Source organism: Cygnus atratus, chromosome 8 (genome assembly GCF_013377495.2).
Source record: "Cygnus atratus isolate AKBS03 ecotype Queensland, Australia chromosome 8, CAtr_DNAZoo_HiC_assembly, whole genome shotgun sequence".
NCBI lineage: Eukaryota > Metazoa > Chordata > Aves > Anseriformes > Anatidae > Cygnus > Cygnus atratus.
The window spans coordinates 13,144,118-13,167,814 of NC_066369.1; the positions used below are offsets into that span (position 1 = coordinate 13,144,118).

A 23,697-nucleotide genomic window follows, 5' to 3' on the forward strand; every position below is an offset into this window, starting at 1 on the left:
CATGCTGCAGTTCTTCTCCAAACAGTTGTGGCCAAGGCAGCCCAGAGTCATCCGGGTAGGGTTCAGCTTCCAACGTTGCTTCGTGAACCAACAAAGCTGATGGAGCATCTCCAGTACTGGGGAGTCCAAGCTTGCACTTCAGGCTCCACTTGTCAGCAGGCAGTGGCAGTGCGTGCCCGAGGATCTGGGCTCTCACCTGGAAGCAGCCACACCAGATGGGAGCAAAGGGAGTGCTCCTTGGTAAGCGGTCTTCTCCCGCTTCAGTTAATAGCAGTTAACAGAAGAGGCTTTCCTGCAAATCTTGCACTCCTACCTCCACAGCAGTGCTTGTCAAGTCATCGTCTTTTAGCACGTCCCTGAAAATATAGGTGGAATAAGCATGCATATTATTAAAAATACTTCTAAACACTTCATCGGATACTTTGATGGGGAACCCAGGAAACGTTAAGATCACTCTTCTTGTTGCCTTTGTTTATCTAATGCCACCTAGAGGTAGCTGGCCTGCTTTGACATTGGTTGTTTTTGAAAGCAGTTTCTCCTCTCCTCTCCTCCCCGAATTTGGAGTAATTTGCAGAGAAACCAGTCTCCAGAGCTGAATGACAGAGGGGTACCCACGCTGGCTCTTCTGCGAAGGAAGTAGAGGAGGAGGTGGGAGAGGAGGAAAATGTCTGAAGCAGCCTTCTTACCAACTCCTATGCAAACGTGGTGCATCAGGACACTGGTTTGAGTATTCCGAAGGTACTAGCTCTGGCTTTCCAAAGCGATGACTTGAGTAACAAACATAAGCTGCCCTTCAGATGTCAGAGTGCTCACCGATTGCTTTCTCTGTATGCTTCGGGAGTTCAAGGTGAAGATGTGTATAATTAGCAATGACACACATAGTCATCCTGCCTACTGGACAAGTCCAGGACTTTATCTTTGCTTAAATTATTAAAACTAACGATTAAAAGTTTAATCTCTCAGAGCTGGGGTCAGCAGAAAGACAAACAGAAGCCCAGCCATGATATCAGGAGTTTCACCCACACAACAACCCTACTAGGCCATCAGTTTTTCTTCTCTTGAGAAAGCACCTACCACCAACGGTTGTGATGGTCTCACTCCCGTGGTAAGATTTTAGTGTAGGCAGCGACATCTCTGCTAGTCCTGGTTTGGAACATTTTGGGGTGTTTAAGTATCTTCAAATAGCTTAAGATTTTTTTTAGTGGGATGAAGCTGCGCACATGTACTGACCTTAGTTAAAGGGACAAGTTACTATAAAGCAAGCTTAGCCAGAAAAATAAGGGAGGGCTTACTTTTTAACTTTTGTCAGTCCTTGAGTAGCCAGCCACCTGCTGAATTGAAAATTAAGTTAGTTGAACAGTTAACTTCAAGGCATTTCAGACTCCAAGTAAATATTCAGTGACAATTTATTTGTCTGGTCTTTATTGTTATTACAAAAAAACAAAAAAGCAGATATCAAAAAACAGCAAAGGCTTCACAAATTCCCCAACAGTTTTACACAACTGAATTGCTGTAAAATGGTGAACATAAAACGTGTTTACATCAGTCCTGGCCCCTAACCTTCAGTGGTGATCTGTGGTCTGGGATGCCCTGGGCTTTCTTAATTCTTTTTAAAATACTCCTCTTTATTTTAGAACTTAATTTGCCCACTAGCTAACACACTGTGGTACAACAGGAATGTTAACCATCTGGTACCCTTAAAACTGTATCTAGAAAACAAAATATGGGAGCTTTGCAAGGCTGGTGTGGATACCAGTATTTATTTCTCAGATTACCAGAGGGAGCCACCATGTTGTGCTGGAGAGAATCAAATCACATTCAAGTTGCTGAAAGGTGATTTCCTGTGTGAAAGCTCCTTTGTCTTCTCCTGTTTAGGATTTTTACTCCCCAAAATAGAGTTCACTGGACTGTGCTCCAGTGTAAATGGACCATCAACCCTTTAAATTCTGCCATCCAAACTGCAGGACAGGCAACTTTATCCTGTGTGACTTTCCCACTGGGGGCCTGGCGTCTGATGACAAGACTTCAGAACTGGCCATAAGATGTGAGGTTAAAGAAAATACTCAGCTTTCTGGAACGATGATTGGTCGGAAGGGAGCCGTTGTATTCTGCCCTGTTCACTGCTGTAGGTTCAGAGGCTGACCAAAGGAAACGTGGTCCAGTTACCTACACGAATAGCTGCCCCACTTCTCAAATATTTATCTTACGTCAAGCCACTGCTTGGCTAGCAAAAAAAGAATTAAGACATTGTCCTACGTCCCTCAGCTTTTGTTTGGAAAGTCAGGTCCAAATCTGCCACAATTATACACAAATGCAAATCATCCTAAACACGAAGTTTTATACGTAGCTCTATACATGTCACTGAAATGCTTGAGTACCAAATATTCCTGTTAGAAATAAAATTGCACCTTCATAATTTTCCAGAGTTTAACAAGAAGAGATCACGATATGCATTACTTGTCGGGTATGAAAGAAGCAGTGAGAAGACAAGCTGAGAGACAGAAACTGCCCACAGGGCAGCAATGACATTGAGTTGGTTGGGTTTTGCACCAGCATCTCCCCCGCCACGGATGGCAGACAGCTGCTCCCTGCTGGAGTTAAACCGTTTTCCTGGCAGTCAAAACGCGGACAATGGACCCCACTCCTCCGGCAGCCAGGGCCTGAGAAGAAAAAAGAGGCAGTTCCGGGTCAAGGTGGCTACAGACTGAAACTACTGCTGCCAGGAAAGACTTCCCTACTGTATTTCAAAGGAGCATCTCCCAGCACTTTACATCAAGAGCAAAACACTAGCACCCAGCGTAGCAGGGAAGCATAACCGCATTCGTTTTAAAGACAGTTATTTAATAAACTTTTATCTCCCTGCATACCTAAATTGCAAATTTTGCTTCCCTCTAGGAAGGAAATTCTACTTCCATCTGCCTGAATCGCTGGGTTGAACTATTTTGTTTGCGTCAGTCTAACAAAAATCAAATTTTAATGTAGAATCTTTACCCAAGGAATCAGAAAAATGACAAACAACGACACAGCTCTGAGTGTGCAGGACAGCACCCACCTCGCTGTGCAAAATGGGGCATTTCAGTTTCACCAGGCAGAAAGGAGGTTCTTGCCAGGCTCAGGGAGCGTGCCCAGGACCCAAGAACCTGCTAGCAAGAAGGACCTGGGTGGGAGCGTACCCTAGACACGCACCTTCTCATGCCACTGCAGCAGCACAGCACTGCTGTTGTCAGAGGGGCTCTCAAAGCCTTTGTAGATGTATTTCATCAGCAGATCGACACCATTCTTATCCAGCGACTGCACTGCCTTCTCTATATCGTTGGCTTTGAAAGAGATGAGAACCTTCAGGACAATGCTTTCTGCACGATCCTGTCAACAAGTAGGAAAGGCAGAGAGAGATTTATTCGCATATAAGGTACATCCAAACACCAGTCACCTCCTGAACAAGCGGAACTAGAATTCTTCTCTTTAGCAATTTTAAAATACATTTGAATAGAGCAGCTTGTACAAAAGATTGTGATACTAACGTGTAACAGATACAGCCTCCCAGTGCTGAAAAGCGCAACAGAGCACGAGTTTGTTCTGCTTTACATTTTTCTGCCTCTGTGCTCGTTTGCAATTTTCCACTTACTAAGTGAGGCTGGGACTAAATATTAAATTTTTGTATTGAAATTCAAGGTCTGGCAAGTTCCAAAAAAATTATAAGGATTAAGTACTTGACTGGCCTCCCCTGTTACCAGAGCCTTTTCCACACCTTTGTACTGTTTAATGAGATGCAATTATCATATTCCATGGAACTGGCATTGGCCAACCTGGAAGTGGTGACTGCTGGAAGCCACACAAAAAAACTTTAAAAACAGCCAACTTCTGTCCCAGGCATGCAGGATGCAACCTGGCAGCATAAACAATATTCTGCATCAATAACCATTTGCAAGTTGGTCTGGATATCATTTCAGGCCCAGGAATTTGTGTAGCATGATTACAGCTGCATCTAATCAGCATAAATCAGCTCTTCCTGCCCATCCATCGCTAACTGAGGGAGGATGAAAGAAAAATGGTCTCAATTTTCTTAGACTTTTAAGTAATTCAATTATACGAATGCTTCCAGCAGCTTTCTCCTGCAGAAATTATTGATGTCAGTTTTCTTGTTTACGTCCTACAGCTACTTAGAAAGACTTCTCACAGCAAGAACTATGAGCAAAACTTAAATTCCACAAGCACAGCTAAAAATGAAGCCAAATATGAAAATTCAGTTGCTCTGCCCTCTCCACTTTCACTGCCTTCACACTGTATTCTTAAATACATGAACACACATCTAATGGAAACAAGTCCTTCATGTGAAAACAAAGCCGGTCACTCTCTTAGACAACAGGATCTGTAAGAAACACCAGCTGGTTCTCTGTGAAAGCCCTCAGGAAATGGTATGGAGCTCGGTGAAAAACCTCCTGTGCCAGAGAAGCCCAGCACCATGGCTGTAAGGCTCCCGTCAAACCAGGACGACAGTCCTGCACAGGCGCTCCACATCTGGGCAGTTCCTCATCTTATTTGTCTGTTGCTCTCGCCGCTGCAATCCTGAGCCACTCGAGGTTTATTCTGGGGAGATTCAGAAGTACATGCAGGCAGCATGCTCCTATATTCTGTCTCAGGGGGCGTGCTTGCAATTTCTGAGGTTTTAATGGCTTAATTTTGATTGGATGCAATAACCATCAGTTCTTCCTTTTATGTAGGTGCACGGTCTGGCTGTGCTAGCAGCGTCATTAGTCAGAGGCTGTGGTTCCTCGGTGGCTCGGTACCGGCTATGGCTACATGCTGCCAGGTGAACTTGCCCTTCTGAGCTTGATCCTGAACAGACACGGGCATGAGATGAAGTGCTGAGCCAGCCAGGGCACAGCACATGCGGTACATACAGGCTGAAGGACCCAATAAACCCAACCTAGCACCGAGTTAGAGGCACACAGACAGATAGCATCCGAGTTTTTTGACTAAAACAGCGGAGGTCAAAGGTGTTTGGACACCGGGGAATACCCTAACGCTGAGCCTCCTGGCTGCCCCCCCCGGCTGCTGGGGGCTGGCCCTACAGCAGCAGGGAGGCACTGGTAAGGAGTAACCTCGCGAGCCGGCTACCTCACCTTCACCGCCTGGTTCTTCGTGTTGATCGGGGGGTTCTTCAGAGCCGCCTGCAGCGCGGCCAGCATGTTCCCTGTGCCGGGCGGATAAGGACGGGCAAACAGCGGAACCACACCGGCCCTTCCGAACGGCCCTTCCCCTCCCTCGGCCTGGGCCCGCTCCGGGCCCGGTCCCTCCCCCCCCCCCGGCCCTGGTCCTCCCCTCCCCCCTCCCCCACCATCCCGGTGCCGCTCCCGTCCCGCCCCGCTGCGGAAGGATATTGCCTGAGGCACGAGTCCACTTCCCCCTCGTCGGGCCCCGCCTGCCCGTCTCCTCCTTCCTCCTCGTCCACGAACTTGTTCTCGTCGTACTCGTCCACGTCCACCCGCCGGAAGCGGGCCGACGACACCGTGTGCTTCGCCATGGCCGCGCCGCTCCCTGCGCCCCGCTCCCCGCCGCCGCCGCCACAGCCCGGCCCGGCCCCGCCCGCCCCACGGCGCAGGCGCCCCCCGGCCGCGCCCCGCGCGTGCGCGCTGAGGGCGGGTGGGCGGGCTGGCGCCCGGAGGCGGGCGGAGGCGGGGCCGGCTTCCCGCCCCCGGGCGCTCCCGCGTCAGCCGTGAGGGGAGTGCGGGGCTCGGCGGTGGTGCCCCAGAGCCCTCGTGTGGAGCGGGGCTCTTCTGGCTCCAGCTGTCCCGCTCTGTCGGGCTTCAGTAACAGACATGTCGCACCACGAAGCCAAAGTGCTGCTCCAGCGTTTAATTTGACTTTCTTCCCCTATAAGTGACAGGAATCTGTTTTTTCCTATGTAAACCATGTGTAGATCTCTGTGTAGATCTCTGTTACCTACCTTACCCTATCGGATATTTCTTAGTAGAAGTGACACAACTTCGTGAAGTTCCTCTGAATGCATGTGGCAGCCCTAGAAAAGCCATACATACCGCTGCTACGTGTACAAACTGTTATTAAGGAGCCAGGTGTAGGAAGAGGCATCTCCCCTGCGGAACCACCCTCCTGCTGGCACAGGAGTTGAGGCTGCTCCGTACCTTCCACCAAAGCCACCTCAGCTGTGAGGCCCCAGGCAGCGACTGCAGTGGTGGCCGTTGTGCACATGCTGTTTTCCAGCAGATGTTAGCTGGAGAACAATAAATTGATTGTAGGAGGTAACCAGAAGATGCTGAGGTTTTGTTAGTAGTACTGCAGTAGGTTTATATTGGAGAGGTGTAAGTCTAAAATAAAAGGGTGTTGTCTTTGTAATTACTGATTTGAGGTCCACGGTCCTATGGATTAACTTTCCTAAGAAGTGACTTTAGCATTTTTTTTTCCATTTTCAGTCCAGGTTTTCTGACCTGAAAGTGGTTTGAATTCTGTCATCTTCAGCATAGGTGTCTGCTGCTCTGCTGCTTGGAAATGTTTCATAATTACTAGTTTCATTGAATAATTCATTTGGCATTTTTAAATGCCGTACAATATTTTTAGGTCTGGGGTATAGATGTTCCCTCTGAGAGGGCAGAAACAATGCGTGGGAAAAGCACCAAGTGGCTTTGAGACATCAGAGGTGGCAGACTGCCTTTCATCACTTGTAAAGGCTTTTGGAAGGCAGGGCTAGAAAAAGAAAAGGTCTTTAAGTTTTGCTGCACAGCAGGCTTTCCCTGCATTGCTTGTGGACATGCTTTCCTAAAATATGGTTCTGTTACTGTTAAGTTGTTGATTCGATGTGGATTATGTTATCTTTTGAGGTTCCTGGTGGTGTAGCTGGCTGATAAAGCGTTGACCCAGGGATGCTGTAGATGAAACTGGAAAGGAGGTGACACCACGTCCCCCGCCGGCAGTGGGGGCAGTGTCACCTGAGGCCGCAGGCTGGAAAGGCTCCACAGAGCTTGGCAGTGCCCATGCAGTGGTGGCGAAGCTGCCCTCGGCATGATGAAGCTGAGAGAAACAGAGGCAGAGTGCGACTTTGGGGTACTTTAGCAAGAAGTGATTGATCTTTCTTACGCAGCAGTGGTAAGCCTCATTACAAGAAGGGTAATTTGAGTAGACGATTATGTGTCCCGTGTTTTCGTGGGCACATGTCAGTGAATCCAGATAACCATCCACCTTGAAGAGCATAGATTCTGGGTGGCTGTCTTGGTCTGTACAGTTCGTAGAATGGCCTTTTTGGACTACTGTGCCTGAGAAGCTCCGCAGCTCGTAGAAGAGAAGATGTTTGGGAATCCAAAGGCCTGGTGAAATTCTGCGTAAAGGACTCTTTCTTCTTCATCTGTCCACATGTGGTAGGACACACAGCACATATTTGGTTCTGTGTCTGCCAGCTATGGGGCTTTACTACTGTCCCTTGGTGTGTCAGATATTCTTGGAAAATTGTTTCTCCCCTGGATTCATGTTCTGTCGAAAGATCTCCCTGTTCACTTGCTACATAGCTGGTGCTCCTGAATAAAAAAGAAAAGTAATACTTAAATTTAACCTTTTGATTTGTTTTGCACATAAACTGCAAAGATAATAGTGGAAAGTCTCTTCAAAAATGTACTGAAACTCGTAGCAGGGCATAAAAAGTTGGTCATTAACACGGAGAACAAAGCTCTTGCCACCTGGAAGCATATCTAGTTTTTCCAAACTAGCCTTTTTGCTAAAACACGAGTCAAGAATATTTTTCTGGCTTCTGCCCCCTTACCCTAGACAGAAACAACCGTAAAGTAGAAATAAGCTTACTTTTCAGGAATTAGCAGATGAGTTTTGTGCAATCTGGCTAAACAAACGAGTAAATACCAACCGAAAGAGAAAAAAATATATATAATTACCATCTCAGCAGCTCCAGCTCAGGGTAATAGTAAATATGTTTCTTACTTCCTTTACTGGCTTTTTAAGAAGGTTCAGTTTCTACTTCAGTGGATATTGCAATCTTTCTTTTCAAAATCGCTTGGTGAAGAAGAAAGATACTATTTGAAAGAAAGAAGAAAGTTACTGTTATAGTACTCCATACTATATATGGAATAAGAAAGTTGCAGTATCCAAACATTTTTATATATGCACAATCACACCACTCAACAGAAATCTTTGTGTATGGAGTCCAGAGACAGCAGCTCTATTCTCAGTAACCTGGATCATTTCTTCTCACAAAACAATACTTCATTCCACCATATGAAGCTCAAATATCTTAATGAAATGTCTATATGCGCCTTACAGACACACAGACACAGACACAGATTTCTAGGTTGGAAGAGACCTCAAGATCATCGAGTCCAACCTCCAACCTAACACTAAGTACTCCACTAAACCATATCGCTAAGCTCTACATCTAAACGTCTTTTAAAGACCTCCAGGGATGGTGACTCCACCACCTCCCTGGGCAACCCGTTCCAATGCTTAATAACCCTTTCGGTAAAGAAGTACTTCCTAACATCCAACCTAAAACTCCCCTGTCGCAACTTTTGCCCATTCCCCCTCGTCCTGTCACCAGGCACGTGGGAGAACAGACCAACCCCCACCTCTCTACAGCCTCCTTTAAGATAACTGTAGAGAGCAATAAGGTCGCCCCTGAGCCTCCTCTTCTCCAGGCTGAACAAGCCCAGCTCCCTCAGCCGCTCCTCATAAGACTTGTTCTCCAGACCCCTCACCAGCTTGGTCGCCCTTCTCTGGACTCGCTCAAGCACGTCCATGTCCTTCCTGTAGCGAGGGGCCCAAAACTGAACACAGTACTCAAGGTGCGGCCTCACCAGAGCCGAGTACAGGGGGACAATCACTTCCCTAGACCTGCTGGCCACACTGCTTCTTATACAGGCCAGGATGCTGTTGGCCTTCTTGGCCACCTGAGCACACTGCTGGCTCATATTCAGCCGACTATCAACCAATACTCCCAGGTCCTTCTCGGCCAGGCAGCTTTCCAACCACTCATCTCCCAGCCTGTAGCTCTGCTTGGGGTTGTTGCGCCCCAGGTGCAGGACCCGGCACTTGGCCTTGTTGAACTTCATACAGTTGACCTCAGCCCATCGCTCCAGCCTATCCAGATCCTCCTGCAGAGCCTTCCTGCCCTCGAGCAGATCGACACACGCACTTAGCTTGGTGTCATCTGCAAACTTACTGAGGGTGCACTGGACGCCCTCATCCAGATCATCGATAAAGATATTAAAGAGGACCGGCCCCAGTACCGAGCCCTGGGGAAACCACTTGTGACCAGCCTCCAACCAGATTTGACTCCATTCACCACAACTCTCTGGGCCCGGCTATCCAGCCAGTTTCTAACCCAGCGAAGCGTACGCCAGTCCAAGCCCCGAGCAGCCAGTTTCTTGAGGAGAATGTTGTGGGGAACGGTGTCAAAAGCCTTACTGAGGTCAAGGTAAACCACATCCACAGCCCTTCCCTCATCCACCAAGCGCGTCACTTTGTCATAGAAGGAGATCAGGTTCGTCAAGCAGGACCTGCCTTTCATAAACCCATGCTGACTGGGCCTGATCGCCTGCTTGCCCTGCAAGTGCCGCGTGATGACCCTCAAGATAATCTGCTCCATGAGCTTTCCTGGCACTGAGGTCAAACTGACAGGCCTATAGTTCCCCGGGTCTGCCCTCCGGCCCTTCTTATAGATGGGCGTCACATTGGCTAGCCGCCAGTCAGCTGGGACCTCCCCCGATAGCCAGGACTGCCGATAAATGATGGAAAGCGGCTCGGCCAGCTCCTCCGCCAGTTCGCTCAGTACCCTCGGGTGGATCCCATCCGGCCCCATCGAGTTGCGCACATCCAAGCTCCTTAGCAGGTCGCCAACCATTTCCTCATGAATAGCGAAGGCCACATCCTGCTCCCCATCCCCTTCCGCCAGCTCAGGACACTGGGTATCCAGAGAACAACCGGTATTGCCGCTAAAGACTGAGGCAAAGGCGGCATTAAGCACCTCAGCCTTTTCCTCATCCTTAGTAACTAGGTTTCCCCTCGCATCCAGTAAAGGATGGAGATTCTCCTTAGTCCTCCGTTTCACGTTGATATATTTGTAAAAGGATTTTTTGTTGTCTTTAACGGCAGTAGCCAGGTTGAGCTCCAGATGAGCTTTGGCCTTTCTAATTTTCTCCCTGCACAGCCTCGCTACATCCTTGTAGTCCTCCTCAGCGGCCCGCCCTTTTTTCCAAAGATTATAAACCCTCTTTTTTCTGCTAAGCACAAGCCGCAACTCTCTGTTGAGCCAGGCCGGTCTTCTTCCACGCCGGCTCGTCTTTGGGCACGTGGGGACAGACCGCTCCTGTGCCGTTAAGATTTCCTTCTTGAGGAGCGCCCAGCCTTCCTGGACTCCTCTGCCCTTCAGAACCGCCTCCCAAGGGACTCGGCCAACCAGCGTCCTGAGCAGCTCAAAGTCAGCCCTCCGGAAGTCCAAGACAGCAGTTTTACTGGTCCCCTTCCTGGCCTCGCCAAGAATAGAGAACTCTACCATTTCGTGGTCACTCTGTCCAAGACAGTTTCCGACCACCACATCTCCCACCAGTCCTTCTCTGTTTGTGAAGAGAAGATCTAGCGGGGCACCACCCCTGGTAGGTTCACTGACCAGCTGCGTCAGGAAGCTATCTCCCACGCTCTCCAGAAACCTCCTAGACTGCTTTCTCCGTGCCGTATTGTGTTTCCAGGATATATCCGGGAAGTTGAAGTCCCCCACGAGGACAAGCGACGACGATTTTGCAACTTCTGTCAGTTGCCTATAAAACTCCTCATCCGTCTCCTCGTCCTGGTTCGGCGGTCTATAACAGACCCCGACCAGGACGCTAGCCTTGCCGGCCTTCCCGCGGATCCTAACCCACAGGGATTCAACCTTATCATTCCCAGCCTGGAGTTCCACAACATCAAAAGATTCTCTAATGTAGAGAGCCACGCCACCACCCTCTCTGTGCTGCCTGTCCCTCCTGAAGAGCCGATAGCCAGGCATTGCAGCACTCCAGTCGTGGGAGCAGTCCCACCACGTCTCCGTGATGGCAACTAAGTCGTAGCCTTCCTGCTGCACGATGGCTTCCAGCTCCTCCTGTTTGTTGCCCATGCTGCGTGCATTAGTGTAGATGCACTTCAGCTGGGCCATCGCCTTCTTCCCCAGCCTAGCCATTGTTTCCCCCGGCACGGCTCCAACAAGCCTTGTTTGAGCCCCGTCCCCCTTCTTGCCTAGTTTAAAGCTCTCTATGAGCCCCGCCAGCTCCTGGCCTAGGATCCGTTTTCCCCTTGGAGATAGGGACCCGTCTGAGGCCATCAGGCCGGGTGCCGAGTAAAGCTCCCCATGGTGAAAAAACCCAAAATTTCTGTGCCGGCACCAGCCTCTGAGCCACCTATTAACCACGTGAGCTTTCCATGTCCTCTCCGTGCCTCTCCCTTCCCCCGTAGGGATAGACGAAAACACCACCTGCACTCCCGCTCCCTCCACCAATCGTCCCAGCCCCCTATAGTCCTGTTTGATAGCCTTGAGGCTTCTCTTTTCAAGATCATCACTGCCAGCCTGGACTATCAAAAGCGGGTAATAGTCAGAGGGGCGAACCAGGTTTGGAAGCTTCCTGGTAACGTCTCTGACCCTGGCCCCAGGGAGGCAGCAGACTTCCCTATGTGTGGGGTCAGGCCGACAAATAGGGCCCTCCGTTCCCCTGAGGAGGGAGTCGCCCACAACAATCACCCTTCTTTCTTTCTTGGTGGAGGCAGTCCTGAGGCATGGAGTCAACTTCCTCACCTCAGGCATCCTCCTGGGCAGGCTTCCTACCTCGTCCTCACCCACCGATCTCTCAAGCTCCAGGGCCTCAAACCTATTGTTCAAGGGCACCTGGTAAGGCAGCGCCGGAAGGGGAGGGCATCTCCTGCGAGGTCGAGAGGGGACCCGTCTCCATTCCTCCTCAACTCGCAGGTCCCCTCCCTCTGCCCGATGGCAACAGGGCAGGGGGTCCACCCCCCTTTGGGGCGTCTCACCCCGGTCCCTCTCCCTCCGGTCCTGCAGGGAGTCACTCCACCAGTCTATCTCCTGCTCGCACTCCCTGATATCCCTCAACCTCTGCACCTCCTCCTTGAGTTCCGCCACCATGCGGACCAGGTCGTCCACCTGCTCGCACCTCACGCAAGCAGTCCCTCTGCCTCCCGCCGATGGCAGCAAGAGGCTCAGACACTCCCCGCATCCGGAGACCTGAACTGCCGCATGTTTGGACGGGCAGTCGGTCTGGGTGTGTACTGACTTCCTAGAGAAAGCACCATGCCTGGTGGAGACCATTGCAGCCCAGCTGACGGGAGAGTGCCCTTAGAGGAGGTGTCCCTATGGGCGGGTGTGAGCGCTCCGCCCTGCCTGCCCGCGCTAACTGCCGCGTCACTCCCTGTTCGCCGCGCCCCTGGTCGCTCGCGCTCCCTAAGGGCTGCCTTTGAACGGCCGGGGGGAGGAGCTGTCGCTGACGCTGCTGGCTCTGCCTACGCCTCGTCAGCCTCCCTCACGAGGGCTGCCGGTGCGTGGCGGCTCCCTCACGTAGGCTCGATGCCGGAAAAATAGCCCTGCCTGTCCCGATCCCGTGCTCCGCTGCAGCACGCGTCTGCCCCGGAGCCGGTCGCCTCGGCAAGTGGGGTAATCATTGGGGTAATCAGTGGGGTAAACCTTGGGGTAATCATTAGGTACCTTCTGGAATGATAGGGGTGGAAATGATATTTTGCTATATATGCATAAGGGAAGCTTTTTCTCCTCCCTTCACTAGAATCTCTGAGCTAAAAGAAAACAGCTTTGAAAAGAAACACATTATAATACATTCTTATTCAGGAGCTCAGCAAACTGGAAAAAGCTCATACATCTCCAGATTGGTGAGAGAAGCCTCACATTCGTTTCCTCAGCGTGCGCTACAGCCAGCACTTGATCAATCCAGTCTGCATTACCTTTCTGTGTGCAACGTTCTTGGTGCAAACAAATCCATTCATCACCATGGAGTCAAGATTCTTTCCACCAGGAATCTAACAGAGCAAAAGAAGTCAAACACTTAGAACTGTTATACATTCCCATAACTTCTAAATGCTGTAAACCTAACAGAATAACTATTGTGACTACTGTGCAAGCTTCCTCTATACCCTCAATTATCAGATGAAAGATCAGGTGCTGTCATGCTGGACACACAACTCTTGAAGTCTGGCAAACTAGAGACAACAACGTGAAAGCAAGTATTAAGTTCCAGGATCTCCAAGCTCCTCCCAACAAATACAGATTTGCAAATTCAAGTACACACTGGAAGACAATAAGGGAACAGAAGTTCTGCAGGCCGTTGGGAGCATATGCCTTTGCACATACTGTTTTCACTAATAATGAACAAGAGTTGTAATGACAAAAGAGAATAAACAAACCTCTACTTACTATTTGAACACAAAAAGTTGACTGGTCTTCCTACAGTCACAATCAGTCACAGGAGTAACAAACATGAATCAGGTTCCTAATGACATGTTTCAGAGTGTGTTTCTGTTACTGACATATAAAATCCCTATGAGAGTTTTCACATCTGAACATCTACTTTTTGAAACTAGGCTTCAGGACAGGAAGCATCAGTTGTTGCTGCCTCAAGAGATGCTAAAGAATTGTCATAAGTAACATAAGGCTCTGCTCATATCTTAACTTGCTTCCAAATGAAAGAAGCCTCTCAAGACAAACTTCTGCCAAGCAAAAATAAGCCTGAGCCTGTGAACCTCAGTGACACTGCTTCCTCAGAGGTCTCAGAAGAAACTCTTCATGCCACAGCTCCAGCCTTACAGTTCAGCAATGTCATCTGTGGGACATGTGGTAGACCTGAAAGTACCATTCCATAACAATCAAGTTTTCCTCCAAAAAAAGTAGTTGTAATTAGCATGGGAAAAGTTAAATCCTCCATAGCAGGGAGTTACAGGGCAATAGATTGATACACAGAGTCCTGAAGGTTACTTATCCAGCATACCTCTCCAATCCAAGCATAAAACACACAGAAGCTAAAAAAGAATTTGAGTCATTACAGAAGTGTTGCTCTTCCCTACCTTCTGCATCCTACAGCCTGAAAGAAGAGGTCAGCTCCAGAGCATTATATAAAGCACTTAAATCCTTTCCCAGGATACAAAGTTCTTCCTTTACAACTTTTCCTAGAAATCCGCATTATCCAAAGGCCATGTTGGCCAATTACACCACTGAACATGCTGAGGGTAGTGGGGATGACCCTTCTCTTCAAATAGCAGGTGCTGCCAGCATGTGCATTCTTTGTCTTTCCTTACATCCACTGTCTGAAGCTTATTCTTTTGATGTGGCTGGCAGATATCTATGTCATCATCTCTGTTCTTGACGTCAGGACGTACAGTTTGAACTACCTGACAGACCACAGGTACAAGGATATCCCTCCATGACAGGGACAGAGACTCATTGTACAGAATTTGCCGAAGCAGTGCCATCAGGTGGTTGTGATTAGCAGAGCTGTAAAAAAACAACCACAACAACAACAAATTGTGGTGAGGATGATACAGAGCAGCGTTTAATTGAAGTCACCTTTCAGAAGTTAATTTCAGAGAGTCAACTCTCTGGTCCTCTGTTTCAACATATAAAACCACAGGCAAGAAAGCAATCAAAACATATTGTAAAAACGTTGTTTTCTTAATGCAAATTAGTTCTTTGTGTTGTCCACAGATCAAGTCCCACTGAAAGCTGGTGGAACAGGAGGGCTTCAGGAATTGTTACTTAAGATATGCAAATTCCTTTTTCTATAATTTTCTTACAGCAGCCTTTCCATGGCTTGTTTCTCCCCATTCTCTTCTCTCAGCAGACCCAGATTGCAGTGGTGCCAGCCTAGGGTTGTAAAAAAGAGTTCTTTGGACTTCTCCACTCTCCTGTTGAACAATGACTCTGCAAGAGACAAACAAACCTTGTTAATATAGAGTTGGCAGCTGAATACCTGCATCTTTCTGAAAGGCTACTTCGAAAATGAAAGAATTTACTAAGACATAAGTCTGAGCCTCTTAAAAGACTGAGTTTGAGCTAGAAGTCATGGTAATAGGACACTGCAAACAATACCAAGTATAACAGTTGTGAGTACACAAAGGAAAAAGCAAATTACTGAAATTCTTGTACTGGCACTATACAGCAGGTATTACTTCCAGAAGAACAAACTAAGATATGAGACTAAACAAAAGTTACATCCCAGTTTTGCCTATAAATAAGCAGCAAATTCAAAATACTTTATCTATATTCATAATACGTAATTGTAATGCCTTTTAGATTTGAAACATTAGTCAAAGGCACTAATTTGCTCCACAGAAAGCTGCTGCTTTGAAGACCTACACATGTAAGTGGCAGTAGAAAGATCAAGTTATTTGATACAGGCTGCAGCACACGTAGCCAAAATATCTTGGTAAAGGCCTTGTTTAGCATGTCTCCCTAACATAGTTTTAAAAAAATGCTATGCTACTGATGAACCTTTACATAACTTGTATTCCTGAACCCAACCACCACCCCCTTGCTAGTCGGGTGCAAAGTGAGATGCAAGCAGACTGGCTCAACTAGCCTGTCAGTATTTAATACTACAGAATTCTCTTTTCTCTCTGAAGTTTAAGAATTTTCCATAAAGAACGTGGCACAAGTTTTCCAAAAATCTCAGCACACCATCTCACACCCTTTCACCTATCAGATACACAAGTATCTCTTCATTATGTTAAACGGGATGCCAATGAAGGCTGTATCCACTGGATAGGATACTTTTTTTTTTTTTTTTAAATTCTAAATGTCAGCATAAACTGTAGTCATTTCTGGTTTTGGAAAGAGAAAGCATGTTTCGACAGTGCAGAGTAGTGTGTTGTCCCCCCACATGGTCAAACATCACGTGGTGGTGGGAAGTAGAGAGTAATTTCTTTCCTCTCTCTCTGTGCTTCCACATGGCTTTTTTTTTTTTCTTCTTCTTCTTCCTTTTCCCCTTTCCTTTTCCCTTTAGTTAAATTATTTAATTAATAATAATTTACCATTAATAATTATTTTTCCTTTAATTAAATTATCCTTATCTCAACCCGTGAGTTGTTTTTTTCCTTTTCTTCTTCCCTTCCTCTTCTGAGGAGGAGGAGTAATAGAGTGGTTGTGGTGGAGTTCAGCTGCCTAGCAAGGTAAAACCACTACGAAGGGATGAAAGCTAAACAACAAGAAGGAAAAAAAAAACAGCTGCAGGAAGATTCCAGACTGACCTATGGTAAACTTTTGCTCATTAAGGGTCATTAACATATTAAAAATCATACCCACCAAAATGCTAGTATATACAAATATGGAATTTGTTATGTCCCTGTCCCCTCCCCCACTGGTCATCTGCAATGCGCAAACTCAGTAGAGATAAGCTGGGCGAGCCAAGACAGCCAATCAAAAGTAGCCAGAGAGGTAGTTTCACAAATTTGCTTTGTATAAATAATGGTGATTCAAGTCAGAAGTGTGCTTGCTTTGTGAAAGATTGCCAAGTACCTGCAGCATTATGTAATTAAATATTTAATTAAAAGACCTTTGTGTGGATTCTGATTCTGTGTGTATATTGGTGAGGCGCACCGGGCATGAACCTTTGGATAACAAAGTTGTGTAAAGGTTGTAAAAGGATGTTGAGGGCTACCAAATGGCTTCTGTTGTGAGCACTATTTCATGAGAGACTTAGACGGGGTTGATGTTGAGTTAGGGTTATTGTTAGGGTTTGGGTTAGGGTTTGGAGAGAGAGGTTGGGTTACGGTTTGGAGAGAGAGTGAAGGATCCTGCTGTGAGTAGGGTTGTGTAAAGGCTGCCAAAGGAAGTTGAGGGCTGCCAAAAGTTTTCCATTATAATCTGTATTTCATGGGAGCCCTAGCTAGGGTGTGTTTTTGACCTGGAGTGTTCTCCATGTTTAAGCTTAGGCAGAGGTTAGAATCATAGAATCATAGAATCATTAGGGTTGGAAAAGACCTTAAAGATCATCAGGTCCAACCATCACCCTACTACCAATGTCACCCACTAAACCGTGTCGCTAAGCACCACGTCCAGCCTCTCCTTAAACACCCCCAGGGACGGTGACTCCACCACCTCCCTGGGCAACCCATCCCAATGCCTGACTGCTCTTTCTGAGAAGAAATGTCTCCACATTTCTAACCTAAACCTTCCCTGGCACAGCTTGAGGCCCTTCCCTCTAGTTCTATCACTAGTTACCTTTGAGAAGAGGCTGACCCCCGGCTCCCCACACCTTCCTTTCAGGGAGTTGTAGAGAGCAATAAGGTCTCCCCTGAGCCTCCTCTACTCCAGAGTAAACAACCCCAGTTCTCTCAGCCGCTCCTCACAGAACTTGTGTTCCAGGCCCTTCACCAGCTTCGTAGCCCTTCTCTGGACATGCTCCAGGGCCTTGATGTGCTTCTTGTAGTGAGGGGCCCAAAGCTGAACACAGTACTCGAGGTGCGGCCTCATCAGAGCTGAGTACAGGGGGACGATCACCTCCCTGGTCCTGCTGGCTGCACTATTCCTGATAAAAGCCAGGATGGTGTTGGCCTTCTTGGCCACCTGGGCACACTGCTGGCTCATGTTCAGGTGAGCATTGACCGGCACCCCCAGATCCTTTTCCTCTGCACAGCTTTCCAGCCACTCTGCCCCAGCCTGTAGCACTGCATTGGGGTTGTTGTGGCCAAAGTTCAGGACCTGGCATGTTGGATGATAAAGGATAATAAAGCAAAGACTACTGTTGTGATTAGGGCTGTGAAAGGGCTGCCCAAGGAATTTGAGGTATATGAAAAGGCTTCTCATTTTAGTGCTATTTCATGGGAACCCTATCTGGGTTGGATGTTGGAACTGCTCATGACTCAGTGTTAGGTATAAGAACACGGTTAGGATTTGGAGAAAGTGAAAGCACAAGACAGATATTCCAAGTTAACAACTGGCTGTGCCGCTTGTATTGGCAACAGGGATTTGGCTTCTACGACCATGGAACCCTGTCTGAAGATCAAGAACTGATGGGGAGAGATGGGATCCACCTCACTAGGAGGGGTATGTGTGTCTTTGCCAACAGGTAAGCCAACCTGGTTAAGGAGGGCTTTAAACTGGGAGAGACAGGGGAAGGGGAGAATTACAGGGACAGAGAAGGCAGCAATAAGTGGCTCAAGTCAGGATGCCTCCAGCAGGTGCATGCAGCCAGGGAAGTGAGTGCAGAACATGACTGTGAAGGATCCTCTTGCACCCCCCCTGGGAAACCTGTAGGCTTGATCACCTCCCTGAAATGCTTACACAAGCAATGCACAAAGCATGGGGAATAAACAGGACGAATTGGAGATCTGTGTGAGGTCATAAGGCTACGATCTCATTGCAATTATAGAAACGCGGTGTGATAGCTCATATGACTGGAATGCTGTCATGGAGGGCTATGTGCTTTTTAGGAAAGACAGGCCGGGAAGGTGAGGTTAGGGGAGTTGCACTCTATGTGAGAGAGCAACTGGAATGCACTGAGCTCTGCCTAGGGGTGGATGAAGAGCGAGTTGAGAGTTTATGGGTAAGGATTAAAGGGCAGGCTACCATGGCTGACACTGTTGTGGGATTTTGCTACAGGCCACCTGATCAGGAAGAGAAAGTAGTTGAAGCCTTCTACAGACTGATGGAAGTAGCCTCACAATCACAGGCCCCAGTTCTCATGGGGGATTTCAGCCACCCTGAAGTCTGATGGAAAGACCATAGAGCTAGGTGCAAACAGTCCAAGAGGTTCCTGCAGAGCATTGATGATAACTTTTTGACACAGGCGGTCGAAAAGCCAATGAGGAGAGCTGTGCTGTTGGATCTTGTGCTTACAAACACAGAAAGGCTGGCTGGAGATGTAAAGATTGAGGGCAGCCTTGGCTGCAGTGACCATGGGATGGTGGAGTTCAGGATCTTGCAAGGAGGAAGCAGGGAAAGAAGTAGGATCGCAACCCTGGACTTCAGGAGAGTTACCTGGGCCTTTTCAGGGACCTACCTGGAGGAATAGCATGGGTCAGGGCCCTAGAAGGAAAGGGAGTCCGAGACAGGCGGTCAGTATTTAAACATAACTTCCTCCAAGCTCAAGATCTATGCATTCGTATGAGCAAAAAGGCAAGCAAAGGGACAGAAGACTTGGTTGGATGAGCAAGGAGCTCCTGGAAGGACTCAAGTGGAAGATGGAAGTATACAGAATACGGAAAAGGGGACAGGCCACTTGGGAAGAATATAGGGACATTGTCAGAGGATGCAGGGATGTGACGAGGAAGGCCAAGGCCCATTTGGAGTCACGTCTGGCAAGGGGTGTCAAGGACAACAAGAAGGGCTTCTTCAAATATGTCAGTAGCAGAAGGTAGACTAGGGAAAATGTGGGCCTGCTGCTTACTGAGGTGGGTGCCCTGGAAGAAGGCAGAATTACTGAATACCTTCTTTGCTTCAGTCTTCACTGATAAGACTGTCTGACCTTAGACAAGGGAAGAAGTCTGGAGAAAGGAGGACTTTCCCTTGGTCAAAGAGGATCAGGTCAGAGATCTCTTAGGCAAACTTGACACCCACAAATCCATTAGCTGTTTTCCAAAACCACAATTGATACAATCTGGTAAGGACTGTCACTTTACTGCAGTTGTGCTTCAAGAGTGGGCAAAGTCTGAGGGGGTTCCATACTCTGTTATCCACAGGCAAATGGAATAGTGGTGCAGACAAAGTCTCTTAAAATGGTTCTTGAAACCCCACAATCCAGGCTGGACAAACCAGCTCTGGGGTATGATATCCAGAATAAATGACCAGTGGGGAATAAATAGATGCCCATGGCTAAATCCTTTCTCTCCTTGACCTTCTTCTCTCTGGGGAACAAATGAATCTGGCCCAATGTCATGTTATCCTGGACAACTGGTACTGGTAGAACTCCCTAAGATGGGGCAGGTTCCTCTAGTACTGAAAACGTCTCTCAATAAGTACGCCTTGTTGGCCACTGATGCCCATGCCAGAGAGCATAAAATCAACACAAGATGGATTATTCCTTCCTTTTAAAAATGGGTTTGAGAAAGGACCAAGTTTTCCTCTTTTTCTTGCAGGGAGAAGAGGAAAGAAACCAGTCTCCACCTGTCAAGTGTGTCTGTGATATCAGGACACATGCTAATGGTTAGCCTTTGTTTAGCCTTTGTTTGTTGGTTTGCTAGTAGTTTTAGGATGCACATGTCATGTCTATATTGGACAATCCTCTTTTTCCTCCCCACCATCAGTTAAGAGGAGAAAAGAGGTAGTAGACACAATAATTCTCCAAACCTTGCAGAGGAACTAATCCAGGGATTTGTGAGAGTTTACAACCATGCCGACCAGGGAATATGTATAGCCCTTCCCCAGTCTGCTAACCAAGGAGTGAGATTTTTTATTCCTCTGCTGAATATACCTCTTGATCTAACACACGGTCAGATTTTGGAGATTTTGGATATAGAAGTCACATCACAGAAGAATTCATTTTCTAAGCAAAACAATATGAAAATAGGAAAGAGGAAGCAGTTGTGACCTCTGTTATAGTTGATACTGAGCCAAAAGGACACATGGTTTTCTCCCTGATAGAGCAATGGAGTCAAATCTGAAATATTTTATGAGCAGATAGGTCAAACCTTTACTATGTTTAGTTAGACAGAAGGAAGTTTAGAAACTTCGTGTCCCTGATGCTACCTTATCCCTGATGCTACCTTAATCACTAATCAGTCAGCTTTATTTTTAAGAACATACAGACTTCTATCTCAAAGTGAGGGCTAGATGACCCAGGCCTGAAGGATGTGTCAGAGCATTAGGTGAGGAAGTCATGGTATGCATATGTCCTTGGGTGTGTAAATGACTTAGATTAGAAAGTATGCCTAAGTTGAAACAGCAAGATAGGAAAGAACAAGTTGACCTGAGCATGCACAAGAACTGGGTTCAACCACCAAACACAGTGAGGAAGACTACTAACAGCCACCAGAAGACCCCAAAAGACCACCAGTAGAAACAAATGAGGATGTGTCACGGACATTTACATATTTTAATGAGTTCTGGGAAATGGCATGAATATATTAATTGTTTCTTTGAAATCTAATGAAAATGTATCTTCTGCTTGCATATAACCCCTGTAGCTTGAACAACTCGGCATGCACACTACGTACAACGATCCCCTGTGTGTCTGGCACAATGATTAAAGAATGCTTGCTTTCCAAAACTCCAAATTTAGTTTCTTTGACTGGCTTTTATGGTATCACAACTCCTAAGTCAATACAAAGAAGCAATGAAAACATGACGACAAGTAGAGCGAGGATTGATAAGGAGAGGAGAGAACACAGAACTTCTGGTCCAATACACTAGTAAGATACATTTGAGGAAAATTCAGAGGGAATTGAAAAACTCATGAGCACCTGCAAAACCAGATACAAAACCGCCCCATCAGACACCCTGCAACTACTGAACTCAAAGTAACGTCCACAAGCAATGGACCTGGTGCTGCTGTATCAGCTACCCAGCCAGCAGTGACTGACAGACATCTGAGGGGAGTGTGAAGCCCAACAGCCACCTGATAGGACTGCATGGATGAATGTCCATCCATGACCCTTCCTTTGCTGGCTTCCCCAGGGCTACCCTCTCCTATCTCAGAAGCCAAACTCTCTTCTCTGATCCCCGTGCCAATGGCCCTACCAGAAGAGATGGAAATATTCTGTGAGCATGGCTGGACATCCCCTGGGTGATGCTGAGATGAGCCACAGGGGAAGTGGGATCATCAGTGCAGTTTCTGAGCCAGCCAGGCAATCACAGCATCCCCACTTCTCCATGGGGCAGCTCTAGGGAAGGGAAGGGGTTTGTTGTCCTCGTCTCTCTGCGTCTGACTGTGTCTGAGTTGGGTGCGCGGGCTCAGCCTGCAGCAGCCCCGTACGGGCCTTCCCCGTGACCCTGCTGCAGCCAGATGCAGACATGAAGCGGGGAACCCGGGTCCCGGTTGTGCTTGGGTGGGTAACAGGCACCCCACTGGAGGCAGAGGAGGCACCCTGGCCTGGATTGTGTTTGAAGGTTATCAGGGTGTCCTGTCTCAAACTTCCCCTCAGCTGAGGTTTCAGTTCTGCCTTCTGCACCAAGGTGGGCATCCCCAGGGAAGGGGAAAAGAAACTGTGGGTGAGGGGATGTGCCGGGGACAGCCAGAGAGGAGCAGTGGCTAGGGGACCTGGTGATGAGGCCGGGTGTGCTTTCCCTGTTCTACCTGTACCCAGTGGGTGATTTTGGCACTGGTGTCTGATCTGAGTGGGGACCCTCTTCTAGTTTGCCCCAGTGCTGCCCTACCCATCCTGCCACCATCCTCCCTGGAGCCAGGCCACCCTGCTAAGCCACAGCTGGATGCTGATTACAATGGCAGCCAGGAGGGTAAACTGCATTTTAGGATGCATTAAGCACAGCATAGCCAACCAGGCAAAAGAGGTGATTCTCCCACTCTTTTTAGAGTTGGTGTGGCTTCACATTGAATATTGTGTGCCGTTCTGGACCCCACAATATCAAAGGGATATTAAGATCCTAGAAAGCATCCAGAGGAGGGTAAGAAAGCTGGTGAAAGGGATGAAAGGTAGGTCTTATGGGGAGAGGCTGGGGACACTTTGTCTAGTCTGGAGAAGAAAAGGCTAAAGAGGTGACCTACAACTTCATGAAGAGGGGAATCTGAGAGGCAGGTGTTCCACACAGGAATGGCACAAAGCTCTGCTAGGAGAGGATTCAGACTAGACCTAAGGAAAAATTCTACGTGACCATGGGGAGATGGAATGAGGGCTGTGGCTCCTGCAATTCCCATTTCTATGGCCTGGAGGCACTTGGAGAGAGGAGACAGTGGGTGACACCGAAGATGGTGGGAAGAGAAGGGGAGCACCAGGTTGCAGCCCAACTCCAAGCTGTCTCCTGGAAGGTGTCAGAGCCCCACAGCACTGTGGGGGAGCAGAGAAGCAGAGATTTCCCCTGCACTGCCCACCCCCAACATGTCCCTAGCCCCAGCCCTTCTGCCTCGGGTGTACTGGGCTCCCCACAAGCTGACAGAGCTCAGCCAATGTCAGGTGGCAGGGGGAATGGTGCCGGGACAGCAAGTGGGGACCATTGTCCCCTCCACACCCCTTGTGGGGTACCTCTGCACCGGGCCTCAGTCCCCAGGATCCAGGGACAGTGACAAACAGGCACGGGGCCAGTGCCCATCTTGGGAGAATGGAGAGCCAAGGCCCGATGCTGGGCTGTTGAAATGGAGTTTGTGTCCCCCATGGGAAAGATAGTCACATCATGGCACACCTGCACAGTTCATTTCCAGGGGTGGCAGCACAGGTGGGATAGAGATTTCTGCGCCATGCAGGGTCAATAGCTCCAGATGCAAATGGCAGCTAGAGACATTCCCATCACTGACAGTGAACACAGCCCACAGCCAGGCTGGACCCCAGCCCTCACCAGCAGTGGATAAGAGGAGCTGGCTACCTGCACCTTCTAGGGATTGAGGTGCCACCATGTCCATAGGGAACCCTACCTACAGCAAGTGGGACAGCCTCACACCCATCCACATTCCCCCGACTCTCACAGCCCAGGGCCAGGGTGCCAGAGCCTAGCCCCGCCTTGGAAGGAACCTTGGGGCCCTCCCCAAAACCTCAGTGCTTGTTCTATTGGGTGCCAGGCACACGCTGGCACAGCGGGAGCTTCCTGGGTAGAGC

The 23,697-nt window shown here is 48.3% G+C and overlaps 2 protein-coding genes across 2 annotated transcripts; both read right to left on the bottom strand.

Moving 5' to 3' along the window:
- Window positions 1–1,388: 1,388 nt before the first annotated feature.
- On the bottom strand, window positions 1,389–5,582 carry ARPC5 (actin related protein 2/3 complex subunit 5). The gene is made up of 4 exons (XM_050712420.1): window positions 5,381–5,582; window positions 5,124–5,195; window positions 3,187–3,363; window positions 1,389–2,660 (listed from the first exon to the last, which is right to left on the bottom strand). The coding sequence occupies exons 1-4, from the start codon at window positions 5,522–5,524 to the stop codon at window positions 2,598–2,600; spliced, it is 456 nt and encodes a 151-aa protein (XP_050568377.1). The 5' UTR covers window positions 5,525–5,582; the 3' UTR covers window positions 1,389–2,597.
- An 845-nt stretch (window positions 5,583–6,427) lies between these two features.
- On the bottom strand, window positions 6,428–23,498 carry APOBEC4 (apolipoprotein B mRNA editing enzyme catalytic polypeptide like 4). The gene is given in 12 exon segments (XM_050712349.1): window positions 6,428–6,619; window positions 6,621–6,826; window positions 6,829–6,919; window positions 6,921–6,986; window positions 6,988–7,304; window positions 7,307–7,375; window positions 7,378–7,526; window positions 12,698–12,783; window positions 12,949–13,023; window positions 14,296–14,491; window positions 14,791–14,917; window positions 23,468–23,498. Coding segments are annotated over 12 exon segments (1,605 nt in total).
- Window positions 23,499–23,697: the final 199 nt, after the last annotated feature.